The sequence below is a fragment of the Meles meles genome, chromosome 18 (assembly GCF_922984935.1).
Source record: "Meles meles chromosome 18, mMelMel3.1 paternal haplotype, whole genome shotgun sequence".
In the NCBI taxonomy this organism is placed as follows: Eukaryota; Metazoa; Chordata; class Mammalia; order Carnivora; family Mustelidae; genus Meles; species Meles meles.
Window position 1 is genome coordinate 24,971,173 of NC_060083.1, and position 12,825 is coordinate 24,983,997.

General features: G+C 55.5%; 1 protein-coding gene across 4 annotated transcripts in view; it reads right to left on the minus strand.

Moving 5' to 3' along the window:
* Nucleotides 1-950: 950 nt before the first annotated feature.
* Nucleotides 951-12,825, minus strand: part of SLC43A2 (solute carrier family 43 member 2) — a 40,284-nt gene continuing 28,409 nt past the window's right edge. For 3 of the 4 annotated variants that reach the window (XM_045984392.1, XM_045984390.1, XM_045984391.1), the window contains exons 7-15: nt 12,361-12,494; nt 12,073-12,275; nt 11,456-11,602; nt 9,416-9,427; nt 8,694-8,832; nt 6,991-7,120; nt 5,012-5,085; nt 3,555-3,678; nt 951-3,013 (exon numbers count right to left, since the gene is read on the minus strand). In XM_045984392.1, the coding sequence (XP_045840348.1) occupies nt 2,852-3,013; nt 3,555-3,678; nt 5,012-5,085; nt 6,991-7,120; nt 8,694-8,832; nt 9,416-9,427; nt 11,456-11,602; nt 12,073-12,275; nt 12,361-12,494 (1,125 nt within the window). In that variant the 3' untranslated portion in view covers nt 951-2,851. The remainder of the gene's footprint in view (nt 3,014-3,554; nt 3,679-5,011; nt 5,086-6,990; nt 7,121-8,693; nt 8,833-9,415; nt 9,428-11,455; nt 11,603-12,072; nt 12,276-12,360; nt 12,495-12,825) is intronic. The other variant, XM_045984393.1, reaches the window with a different exon arrangement.

The window sequence follows — 12,825 nt, forward strand, 5'->3', positions numbered from 1 at the left end:
GATTCAAGGATGATAATAGAAAAATATGTAACCCATCAACTCCCTACGGGCAGAGCAGAATGACTGGCCCCTGACAACGAGGTGGGGGAATAGGTACCTGACCCATCAGTATGGCTCCACATGCTGTTGGCCCTAGAATATTTTCCCCTCTGAACCCTAGTTTCTCAAGGCCTGTTTCTTCCCATGGAGTGCTCATGTCCTGCAAGCGGGTGGGTGGGAGAGACAGACAGCAGCTCCCTTTGGCTGGGCCCGCGTGCACCTGGGGACAGCACGAGCCCTGACTGGACAACCTTCATTCGTTTTCCTAATGGGAAGGGCTTTTGCTAATTCTTGCTAATTAGCATCTCCCCAAACAGCCCCTGGGCCTCGAGTTTTCCAGTTATAAAATAGGGATAGTACCTAGTTCCTGGGTTGTTATCACGATTCAAGGATGATGGTAGGAAAATATGTAACCCCCCAACTCCCTACGGTCAGGGCAGAATGAGGTCTCAAACGTTCGGGGGGCACCAGAATCACCAGGTGGGGCTCGGCCAAAGGTGGACTGCCCGTTCCATAGAGGCCAGAGGCAACACCTAGCGTTCACATCTCTAACAAGTGGTCACTGGGCTGCATGTGGAGGACGGCTCTGACTGCTAAAACCAGGGCTCGCTCTGCAGCACGCCGCAGCTGGTCCTGGGGAGCAACACGTCCGTGAACATGACAGAAGTGCAACAAGTGCCTGCCGTTATAAGAAAACGTGCTCGACTTTAACTCTGCCTTTCCCAAATTCGACCATTTTCTTTTTCTCTCAAGTCCTGTGCCCAACGTGGGCTTGAACTCACAACTCCAAGATCCAGAGTCACATGTCTACTGACTGAGCCAGCCAGGTGCCCCTGACCGTGATTTCTTAAATTAGAATAATTAGCATCTTACAGAGCTAGTGTTCCAAGGAATGGTTTGGGAAATGTTGATCTAGTTCTCGCTTTTTAAAAAATATTTATTTTAAACATATGTTTTTTTGCTTTTTAGTGTTTGAGTGGACTGGACGGAAGCCCAGGAAAATGAGGTGTGCACGAGGTGCTCAACGGTTCATGCAGAGCTCAGACTTGGGCCTGGGTCTGCCCCTTCCTGTTCTCCACAAGTTCCCCTCACTGCGTTCTGCCTCTGTCTCTTTGAACCTGAGACTCTTTTGGTGTCACCCTGTGACCTGAGCTCAGGAGGAACCCTCAGGATGGTTGAGCCAGGGGTAGGAAAGCTGAGTAGGGGATACAAGGGGTCAGGATTCGTGGTGTGGCTGGGCTGGACAGCAGAGAGGGATGGTCCCCACTTCTAAGATATCTGCACAAGACCGATTTGGGGGTGAGGTGGGGGCAGTGAGGTCTTTTCCCGGCCAGTGCAGCTCCTAAGATGGCAGTCACCCACAGAGACGGGCAGTGACTGGGTAGGATGGGGCTGGTCAGCGGCAGAAAATCTTGTCTTGCCTTTTCTTCTCAAGCTCAAAACAAGCACGTGTAGCCATTAACTGAAAATGCTAGCGGGGTCATCCCTTCCCAGGAGGAAAAATGGATTTATTGCTTTATAAAAAGGAGCCTGGTAAAACTTAAAAGACCCAAAAGTATAAACCTAAAAATCAACCCACCCTGCTGAACACTCCCAGCAAGTCTCAGACCCATTTCTGGGAGCAGTCAGGTGGGTGGCTGGAGAGCCAGGCCAGCCTGGAAGAGAGCCACCTCTCTCAAGTAAACAGCTACCGGGCCCAGGAGGAGCCTGCCAGCAGGGGGCACTATAACCCCACGGCCTCAGACAAGCTCCAGGCCCAGAGCAAGGCAGCCCCGGGACCCTGGGCCTGTGGCTGGCCTGGCTGCCTGTCCCTCTGCTCTGGGAGGTTAAGGGCAGACACCCAGAACCCCCACCTCAGAACCACCCCCCACACACACCTCTCACACATCCCACAAGTACACACACCCCTAAGCCCTTCACAACCCCATCTCCCCAGTCAGGCCTGGCCCTCCATGTCTGTCAGCAATAGCCTGACTTCCACCCCCATAAAAACAGCTGTGTGTATCGGGGGTGCCCTGTTGGTGCTGTTTTAATTCCCTTCAGGTCACAGGCCGGCTGGATGGTGGCAGCGGAAACACACCTCGCCCTGAGGGAGGAGGTGAGGGACTGCTCATTAGTCTTGTCCTTGGCTCCTGAGCGATGCCTGACTATTCAGCCCTCCATCCCCTCCCCAGGCTTTCAGCCGGCGGCGGCGGGGGGGAGGGGGGCTTCTCTACAGGCCTGGAACAGGAGGACAGGTCATGGACAGGCCACAGGGGGCTGGAATTACAAAGGAGTTAGCACCAACAACAGGAAGCGGGTCCTTCCTTCCTCAGGCAGCCTCCGACTGGCCAAGGGAGGAGGTCGAGGGGCAGGCGAGGGGGTACAGACGGTGCAAGCCTTTGTCCTTGGGCAGGTGTGGCCAGTGGGCATGCGGCCGAGAGGCAGGTGGCAGGCAGTAGATGGCAGACCCCACTGCTTTGGCAAGAGGCAGAATCCAGACACATGAGGGAGAGAGCCTGTCTGCTGGGGCTCCTTCTTGCTCCCCCTGCAGGCCCCACTGAGCCTCAAAGCCCCGGGGCCGCTCTAGGATGGCAGAGCAAAGCCCACAGCAGCCCTTGCTTCCGGCACTAGGAAAATCGCACATCCGGGCCCTCTGCCGTCCTTCCGCTGCTGAGCTCCAAGCAGGACTGGGGCCCTGGGAGGGAGCGTCGACTCCAAAATGTGAAGGCAAGGATCCTGAGGGTGCACAGAGGTCCTCTGGGATGGGGAGGAGGACACTGGTGAGTCACTGAAGCAAGGGCAGGAGACCATAGTTCTGAGGTGGTGAGCGCTACACGAAAGCCTCCCGGTTGGAGGAGCCGTTCAGCTTGAGGAAAAGCTTGTCATCCTCCCTCTTCTGCTGCAGCTGCCTCTCCAGCTGGTGCCGGTAGCAGATGAGGTAGAGGGGGAGGCAGAACCCCAGCATGCTCAGGACAAGCAGCCCCACATTCACCTGGAGAAAACAGAAATGAGAGCTGCCATCACGCGAGGTGGGGGACCGGGCAGGAGCTGCGGTCTTTTGTGGGGCCTGGTTCAAGACCCTTCCCCACACTCATGTTTGGAAAAGGCGAGGTCACAGGAGAAGCAAGGAAAAGCTGAAACTGGAAGGTTCAAGCAGTCCAAGGGCCCGTTGTTCCACATTCCAGCGTCCGAGTTTCCCCGTGTCCACAGCCGCTAGGAAGCCCTCAGGGCCCAGGCCCCCACCTCTGACCTACTGATGTGAACATCCAGGGGTGGGACCAGGACTGGGGCAGGTTCACCATACCTGGTTAGGAATTACAACCTTCGGCACGAGGGCTACCCCAACATCAGGTCCAGAAAGGATATTTTTCTCCTCCTGCCCAACCCCCAGTCACCAGGGCACCCTGAATCAATCCTAACCAAAGTTCCAACCCGTCCGCTGGGGCTCCAGAAGCTGCTAAGGGATGCCTCCTAGCTCTGAGTCTGCAGAGTGGGGCAGATGCCCACACCCCACTGCCCCAGACCCTTCTTACCCAGAGAGGGTCTCCTTGGAGGGGACCCATCATGGCCAGAAACAGGGGCTGCTGCAGGAGGGCGAAGAGTGCACTGACCAGCGACTGCAGTCCCGTGAGGCTGCCGAACTGGGTGGAGGGGTACCTGCCGGGACAACAGAGGACCTGTCACCACAGGTGCCACTCTCAGGCTTTCCAAATGCCCCTCAGCTCCAGCCTGGCCCCGGGTGTCCTGGGGCCTCCAGGCAGCACGTCAGGTGCCAGAGCAGAGGCGGGAGCCACCTGAGAGAATGGTGAGCTGCCTGCTTGCGATTCGTTTCTGCTAAGCAGATCTGCGACTGTCAATTTCTCTTTCAGACCAGTGAGGCCCCAGATTCTGGAGGATCCCCCCCAACCCATGTATGCCCCAGGTCCGTGGGGGGGCTGGACGAGCTAAGTGGGACAAGCGGTGCCAGAAGGAGTCTGCAGCTTAGAAACCGGGCCGAGGGAGCAGGTCGGAGGCCGGCCCTGGCCCGGCTACGCCCTCAGCTAGAGGAGCATTGTGTAATCACGGAAACTCGGCATCAACTCTTGGTAGACTCGCACATTCTGCCTGGGCAGCGGCAACTTCCTCCTGGCACTGGGTGCAGACCTGGAATGACCCCCGTGGGATGCCGAGTTCTGACAAAATCTCAGTGGACGCCAGGCTTTGCGGTCCCAGTGGTGGAAAGGGACTCCCAGCGGGGAACCAACGGGTCTTCAAGCAGAGACACACAGCACATGGTGCTTGAGTTCCATTTTTTTTTCTCTTAAGATTTTATTTTTAAGTAATCTCCGCACCCAACATGGGGCTCGAACTCAACCCTGAGGTCAAGAGTTGCATGCTCCACCGACTGAGCCAGCCAGGCGCTACCCCGAGTTCCACTTTTGAGCCAAACCCCAGCTGAAGGGGGAAGGACAGCTCTGGTGGTTCCCTTTGCACATGTGGCCTCTTGGAAAAGAAGGCAGGTTTCATTTTAGCCCAGGCCTGAGAAGGCTGTGGGCAGAACCAGGCCCTTTCAGACTCAGGATGAGAGCAGTCTAACACACTGTGGGCTCAGTTACCCCGTGTCACTGCCCCTGCTGGGGGTCATCGGAACATCAATGCTCAGCTCTGGGCAGCCAGAGGCCACCCCTGCCCTTCCTGTGAGCAGCCAGGGGCAGTCCCAGGATGCAGCCGAGTGGCAGCCCGGAGGCATTAATGAGCACTGACCCTGGCTTGAGAAACTGACTTCGTGCTAGATGCCAAGGCTTGTGGGCACCCAGCTGTCTCTGCCCGCTGACCCACCTCCCGTCAGGTGTGACGGTCCCTTGACACAGCCAACAAAAATCTGGTGCCCATCCCTGATATGAGATGGCAGGCTGGCCCCTTCAGGGCCTCCGTCCCACCACAAACCTCCCCTAGGCCATTCCCCTACCCTCCCCTCAGCACCAGGCCACCCACACCACCCGGCACTTACACGGCAGCATACAGGCCCCCAACAGCAGAGTGGATGAATCCTCGCACAATCGTGTGTAGGATAAAGGAGAGGATCTGAGGAGGGAGAGCAGAGTGTGAGAGTCCTCAGAGTTCCTGGGGTCCTGAGCAGTGGGAGCTCTGGCAACCCAGCGTGGGCTTGCACCAGATCTCTAGGGCCCATTCCTGAATTTTCAGGAATTTTGTGAGCCAGCTATTAAAGACAGTCATGACCTAAAATTAAATTTGTAAACTTACAATTCAGTTATATTCAAGAAAGTTAACAGATATTCAAAACTCATTGTTCCTTGATTACTTTACTACATTTTACTATTATCTGTGCTCAGGAGCTTTTTACTTCTCCTACAGTATTGGCAGGAGTACTGCATGATGGCGTGTCCCCATGAATCTCTGTCCCACTCCTCCATGATCAGTGACTTCATGCTGGTTGAAATCAGCCACGATGGAAGCATTTACACCATGGAAATTGGCAAACACTGAGTAAAGGCCCCTCTGCCTCCACTGAGAATCAGTTGTTCTATATGTTATAGACACAGCCCTACATAGGAGGTCATTAATTGTGACTTGGTCTCCTGCCTTTGCTGACCTGAGGCTTGTGCCCAGAGGTCTCTGTGCCTGGTCACCCAGGCCCCATAGGCAGCTAGTTTTCCTTCTCCCCTCTTGAGGAAAGCTCAGCTTCTCCAAAAGGCCACCACTGGCAGGTTGAACAAAGGTCTGAGAAGCACTTGTAGATGTTCCCAAGAAGCATAAGAGCTGGCCATTTTGCCACCAGGACCCTTTGTTTGTCCTTTGCCCACAGTCCTGCTTAGCAGCCAGGACCTGTTCCCCGAATGTGGGAGGTGGAGGGGGCAGGGGCTGCTCTCTACAGCGTCGAAAGAGGGCTGTGCCCGACTGTGCATGCACGCACTTGCGAAGGCTCCCCCTTCCCACTTCAAATGTCTGACTGCCTCTTCAGAACTTCTCTTTCAATGAGAACTAAGTAAAACAAAAAGCACGTGACTAACCCTACTGAGCACGGCCCCCTGATTGGCCAGCTCTGTAGAGACGGCAGCTCTCCACCAGGAAGCTGGGAGGGCACCAGGGATACAAGGACACTCTCCCAAGCCTCCGATGGTTTACTGTGGTCTGCACAGACAGTGTCGGCACAGATACGGACACGTATCACGGAACACCCATGGGTGGTGCACACCTGGGTGTTCAAAGCACTTCAGCATGTGGCCCCTTGTCAAAAAGAAGAGACTCTCACTTTCCTTCTGGACCTGGCCCAAGATACTATCTGGACTCGGGTTAACCCATGTGGCAGCAACGCTGTCACTTATGACCCTTCGAAGTTCATAAACTTGGGGATTGGCTCTAGAACACTTCCATGGATCCAAGGGTAGAGCTGGGCAGGTGACAAATATCTACTTTGCTCCCAATCTCTGCCAAAAGTCAGGTTTCAAAAGCATCAGAAATCTTACGGAAAGGAATTAAGCTTTTGAACCCGGATGCCAAGTGATCATCACTGTCTTTCCCACTCTCTGCAACGCCAACACCCTGCAGACACTCTTATACCAGAGAAGCAGATGGTCCCACCAAGGCCATAGATTGGCCAGACCTCTTTGGACACATGAGAAACCAAGCAGCCATACGACTGCCCCGTGTAGTTCCAGGAAATGGTATGATGGTGGTGTTCATGGTATGCAAGATCCCAAAAGACCATGAAGCATGATATGCCCTCATAGAAAAGAGTTTTCAGTGAAAGGCAATCCCAGTTTCACTTAGAGCTCACCCCCGGCATCAAGCACAGAGCCCGGCAGGTAAGAAACCCTTGGTAAATAACAGTGGGCTGGTTGATTGCTTGGTTGGATTAAATGAATGAAAGTCACCACTGTCTTTGTGGACGGCTTCCATGACCCATCGTGTACCTTTAAGTCTCACCGTCCCATACCCCACCTGGCCTCTCCTTTGCCCCACACCCACCTGTAGAGGCAGGTTGGGGATGAGGCAGGTCACCCCAAAGCCCACAAGCAGCAGGTTTGTGAAGGCGAAGGCCCGCATGGCATTGGTGACTTTTTGGATCTGCCGGTCTCGTTTCTTCTTTGTCTCGCCTCTGTGGAGACAAGAGCACATGCTGGAGCTGAGGGTCCCTGGAGGAGGGTGGGCTCTCCTAGAAAGTCAGGCTTCAGGCGTCATAGCCTGTGGACAATGCAAGACTCCGAGACTAATGCAAGCATGTCTGAGGGACTGCCAGGGCTAGACCGGCACTTGGAACGCTCCCATTGCACACTTTTGACTGAGTGTGAACCTCAATGGAGAGGTCGGCTACGAGAACGTAGCTACCAACACACCACACTGCCTCAGTGAAGGCTGAGCACGAATGATGGCGAGGCAAAGAGCGGAGCATGCCCAAGTCAGGATGTGGCAAAGCCTCATTTCACCCACATGAACTGGCTCCAACTTCACCCCAATCCTGTAGGAAGCTCATGATAAGCCACACACATAATAAGTCAAGTAAGGGAGGGAGTGGATTTCCCCTCTGGGGACAGGAGGGGGTGAAGGAGAAACAAATATGCAGCAGATGGAACCGGAATGGGCACAAACAGTCTCTTGGCTCTAGGACCTGACCTAGATAACAGAGCATTCTCTGTAATTATTTCCTTGTGAATTCACCATTACCGATTCCAGGCCCACCGCCCACACAGATACCCCACGGACAACTGTTCAACATCCAAGGATGAATGCCAAGTGCTGGAGACCTACGGGGCCTCCTGGGCCCACCGCTTCTTCACTACGTGACCCCCAGCAAACTCCTCAAACTCCTCACTTCAGTTCCCACATTTGTAAAATGGGTATAACCTTAGCGCACACCTCATAGAGGTATTGTGAGGCTTAACTGAGATGCTGTGGTAAGTGTTTGGCCCAGGGCCTGCAGCAATCAACAGCTGCTTATTATGTTAAGGTGGAGTCATGGAAGACGGCACTTAACTCATTCTCTGATCTTGGAGCCCAGCCCTTACCAAAGCGGGGCTCCGGTACCTTGCTGAACCCTGACAATGCTGCACAGATCCAGGAACGCACACTGCGGGTAGAGCAATGTACCCCTCCCACGGAGGGGAGCCAACCTTGACCGCGCCAGCATCGCTCAGCCATCATGCCGCCCATCTGAGTGTGGGCCTCACAGCAGAATGGCTGGACACCCAATGTCTGCACACAGACATTCCTCTGCTTCCTCCCCTTCTTTCACCCAGCCCAGTGACGTCCTAACTTTTGAGTACCAAAGAATCTTCAGAACAAAGCGATACACTTAAATGTGGGCTGAGCCCTGAGAGCGAGAGTGCCTTAAAGCCCTTACGAGCAGGGGCGCCTGGGTGGCTCAGTGGATTAAGCCGCTGCCTTCGGCTCAGGTCATGATCTCGGGGTCCTGGGATCGAGTCCCGCATCGGGCTCTCTGCTCAGCAGGGAGCCTGCTTCCCTCTCTCTCTCTCTGCCTGCCTCTCTATCTACTTGTGATCTCTCTCTGTCAAATAAATAAATTAAAAAAAAAAAAAAGCCCTTACGAGCAGCTCTGGGCATGACCCGCTCTTGCCTCTCCTGCTTACTTCAAAAGCTAAGCCACCCACCCTGTCCCTGCCTCACAGCAGACTTGGGGTCCAAAAGCTGGGGCCCAGACCCTGTCTACGCACTGGTTGGTATCTTTCTCCTCGGGCTCTTCTGAGGTATCTTCACACTCCTTCAGCCTCCAGTCCATGATGTAGCCAATGACAGGGGCCGTCAGCAGGCAGAGCAGCTGGAGGACACCGAAGATGGACGTGTAGAGGCCAACTGGGGAGGAAAATGGGCTGTGTCATGGGGGGGTGCCCATGAAGCCCGGAGCAGGGACCGGACAGAGTCTGAGACTTCACAGACCCTCCTGGAGTCTTCCACAGACCAGCCCCTAGGTCACTGTGGGCCTTGAGGAGTGCCTAGACACTTTAAACTCTGAAATCAAAGCTGGAGCAAGAGGCCGGCACCCCATTCCCTTCTCCACATCTTCTGCTTATTTCCAAGAAATGGCTAATGAAATCCAGTATGTCACAATGACTTCCCCGAGAAGCTCCAAGAAGCGTCTATGACTTGGGAACCACAAAATTACCAATGCTTGGGACCGAGGCTTCATGTGTGACTAGCTGTTAGTTTTCTGCCTCTAGAAATATACTGGGAAGGCTCACTCATTGGAGCTCTGATGTAAGGGCTCCAATCTTCAAAGAGCCTTCAAATTATGACGGGAATTTTTTTCAGGCAGACAGAAGCTGAGTTGACTGCCCCTTCCCCCACCCACAGTCCTAGCCAAGAGGGATGTTTTTTGGTTAAACAAAGACTGTCTGGAGGAGATGTTGCAGTGTTCTCTGACAATCCCGCTGCTTACCAGTGGCCATCACTGCATCAAGAAAGCAAAAGTAAAAAAGCAGAAAGGAGAGAAGTTAGAAGCAGAAATCTCAAAGGTTGTCATAGGGAAATGTTGGGGGTGGGGGTGGGGTGGAAGCAGGCTAGCTCTGGGCCCAGCACACATGCCACTTCCCACCAAGATCTGACTCTCAGAGCGCCTGGGGCAGGTTGGGGGGAGGGGGGCGGGGGTGGGGTGGGTGGAGGGAGGGAAGCCGAGCTTGAGCCAGGCTTCTGGGAATGGAGGCGGGTAAGCCCCAGCACAGGCATCAGCTGGGGGCTTCCTGTCTGCTGAGGCCTCAGTCACATGCAGCCAGGGCCTCGTCCCAGGCAGGCTGGTGAATCAGGCCCGTGGTGCCTATGGAGCAGCAGGATGGGGAAGTGGTATGAGTGCCAACAGCTCAGCAAACCCAACCCCTCAGGAACCCTGCTCTGTCAGTTCCCTCCTACCAGCTGGGCTCTCTGAGAGAGGGAGGGGAGGGCTGGGGAGGGGCCATGCATCCGCCCTGACCCCGACAATGTCTGACACCACAGGCCTCCCTCAGAGACCCTGCATTCCACCAGCTCCCAGGTCCTAAGGCAGTCCCTAGGGGAAGAGCCGGCTGTGGGGGGGTCGGGGGGTGTCGGGAGCAAGAGCTCACAGAAGCAGAACGGGGAAAACCAACGCCCTGTCAGCTACAGATTGAATTTCCTGGCCCAACTTTCTCTACTTCTTGAAATTGACTTTTTTTTTTTTAATTGACTTTCTGAATGTGGGAAACAGTTGGAAAAAAATCCCTCTTCGGCAGCAAAGGTTTCTTAGAGAACTGGAATAAAAGTCCGCGACTCGGCGGCAGGGAGATCTGCCTTCCCCAAGCCAGTGCAGGCCCTTCCCTGCACACTCCAGGGGCTTCACATCTCTGGGACTGACTTTGTAACAGAGGCTGTTTAGACATGATCCATCAACTTTCCCCAAAGCGCGGCCCACAGAGTTTAATGAGTGTTACACAGTAAAAAGGTTCTGTGGTAGAAATTTGGGGACACATCATCAGACAAAGCTAAAGTGCTCACTCTTTCCTCTGGGGCTGTCTTAGGGCCTTTACTGTGTCAGAGCTCATTACGAAATTTTCCAAAGGCACATGACAGCCCGTGCTTCTCCACTTTGCTTGGTTGCAGGACACCCCTTTCCACAGTGGAACCAATGCTGTCTGGGTCCCTTCCTCATCCTTCCGTTTTGTTTAAGCTCGATTTCTCGCCCCTTTTAAAAACTGTATTTGACTCCTTGCGATGCCTAGTGTAACCTCCCCTAGGGAAAAACAATTAAACCAACAAACAGTTGCACACCAATGGGGCTGCCAATAAAAAGGATTTACTGACTGTTTGTCCCGCTTGGGGATGACTAAAGCTGACTCAGCTCAGGCCCTGAGGAAGTACTGATTCTCTTTGTGGAATCCAAACCTCTAATCAGCTGGAGACCTTGTGTACTGTTTTAGAAAAATGGCCATGCGGTATCACCTCTGTTTACCAAATTTAACAAGCCTGGACGGGATCACCCACACCAGGAAGCCTCCCAGCCCGCCCTGCCCGCCCAGTTCAGGGGGCAGGTCTGGGGACGGGAGCACTGCCCCTGGATACATGACGTCTCTGCAAGCCTGGCCTCCGGGTTCCCTAGGCAGGGAGGTGCTGGGCTTTGGGTCGGCCTGCCTGTCAGCTGAAGTACCCCCCATCCCGCACACTGTTTTCATTGGCGAATACGCAAGTCACTGGTGCCCCTGAGGCAATGGAAAACATGTGCCCCACACCCTGAACACATGTGTTATTTCCGTCTCCCTCCCTGCTCCCTGCCCAAACCAGGACATTCTAATGGCAACGGGAGAGAAGCAGTGGGGCTGGCCATGGAGAAGCCTTCTCAGCCTGCTGTTTCCGGTCCAGCCTGGCCTAGCACCTTGCAGGTGGTGGGCCTCCCCTCTGGCGAGAGAGGGTACTCACCGCTCACCAGGTGCCCTCTTGGGGGACCGTGCACCAGGGACCGGGGGCCGCCTACCTACGTCCTGGTCGCCGCTGACCAGGAACTTGAGGATGTTGTTCATGGCGCCCATGTAGAAGATGAGCCGCAGCTGCGTGATGCACATGGTGAGGAGGCTGAGCAGCAGGATGGGGCTGAACACGCTGTGCATGAAGGAGGGCGCCGCTGTGGGGGAGAGCGGCGGTGCTCAGGGGGGCCGTGGCCCGCAGCCCTGGGGCCACAGCCCACCCACCGTCCGGGGGCTCAGCGGGCCGTATGGGGAGGCCTGGTTGGCCTCCCAGATCGCCCCGTGCTGGAAGCAGGGATGGGCCTGCGTGAGGTGCAATGCGTGGGCCCTGGACTTGGGCCACCCAGGTGTGGGAGCTGAGCTGGATGAGCTCCTTACCCATTTAGCGCCTCAGTGTGCTCATCTGTAAACCCAGGTGCAGGAGCCGCCTGCCCTCTGGGGACGCAGTGGCAGTTGCCTAGGACGGCACCCACAGAGCCCTCGGTGGCTGCTGGCCCCAGAGAAGGGGGCTGGGGTTTCCTGGTAGGGCTGGCTTCCTCCTCCCCAGCGCTGAGCTGCGGGCATGGGCACGGACCCCCCTGGTGACATCCTAGGCAGGACTTTGAAGGTGAGGGTGGTGAGGGGGTACCTGCAGCATCCGGCTTGCACTTGACCTCCAGGTCGATGGTGGACAGGCACAGCTTATGGCCCTCCTGCAGTGCTGCCTGCTCCTTGCTGCTCCTCATGGAGCTGCCCACGCTGAGACGGCGCCCCACCGTGGTCACCTGCTTATAGAACTGCTTCCCTGTGATCTTGTGGTCAAAGCCCAGCCAGCTGAACTTGATCTTCACCCTGGAGGCCACAGGACAGTGTCCACCGGTGCCCCCCGGGACCCTGGCCGGGGAGGAGGTAAGGGGCAGACACCGTGTCCACTTACGAATAGTCCATGTCCTCCGGCCCTGGGAAGGGCTCCAGGGGCCAGTTAAAGAAGCAGTTGAGGAAAACCAATCCAGAGCAGCTTGCCCAGACCACAAGGATGATGATGAAGGAGACACCGAAGTCATAGATGACCTGACAGGCACAATGGGGTGGGCACAGGGCCGTGGGGCAGAGTTAGCAGAGGGAAGCCAAGGCGGGCGGGTGGGCGGGGGGCATTTTGCAGCCCTCCTCTCTCTGCACTGAGCTGCGTGAGAAGGCACAGCCCTGCAAGCCCAGGGGGCTGGTCATCAGATACCCTGCCTTCCAATAATCCCAGCTTGCCCTGGCATTTCATTGACCCTCTGTCTCTCCAACTCGGGCTAAATGCCACCTCCTTGGAAAGGCCTTCCCTGACTGCCCCGTCACCGTCACATCACTAGTTGCCAGGGAACAGTCCTGGCTGAGATTACAGACTTCTTGATTC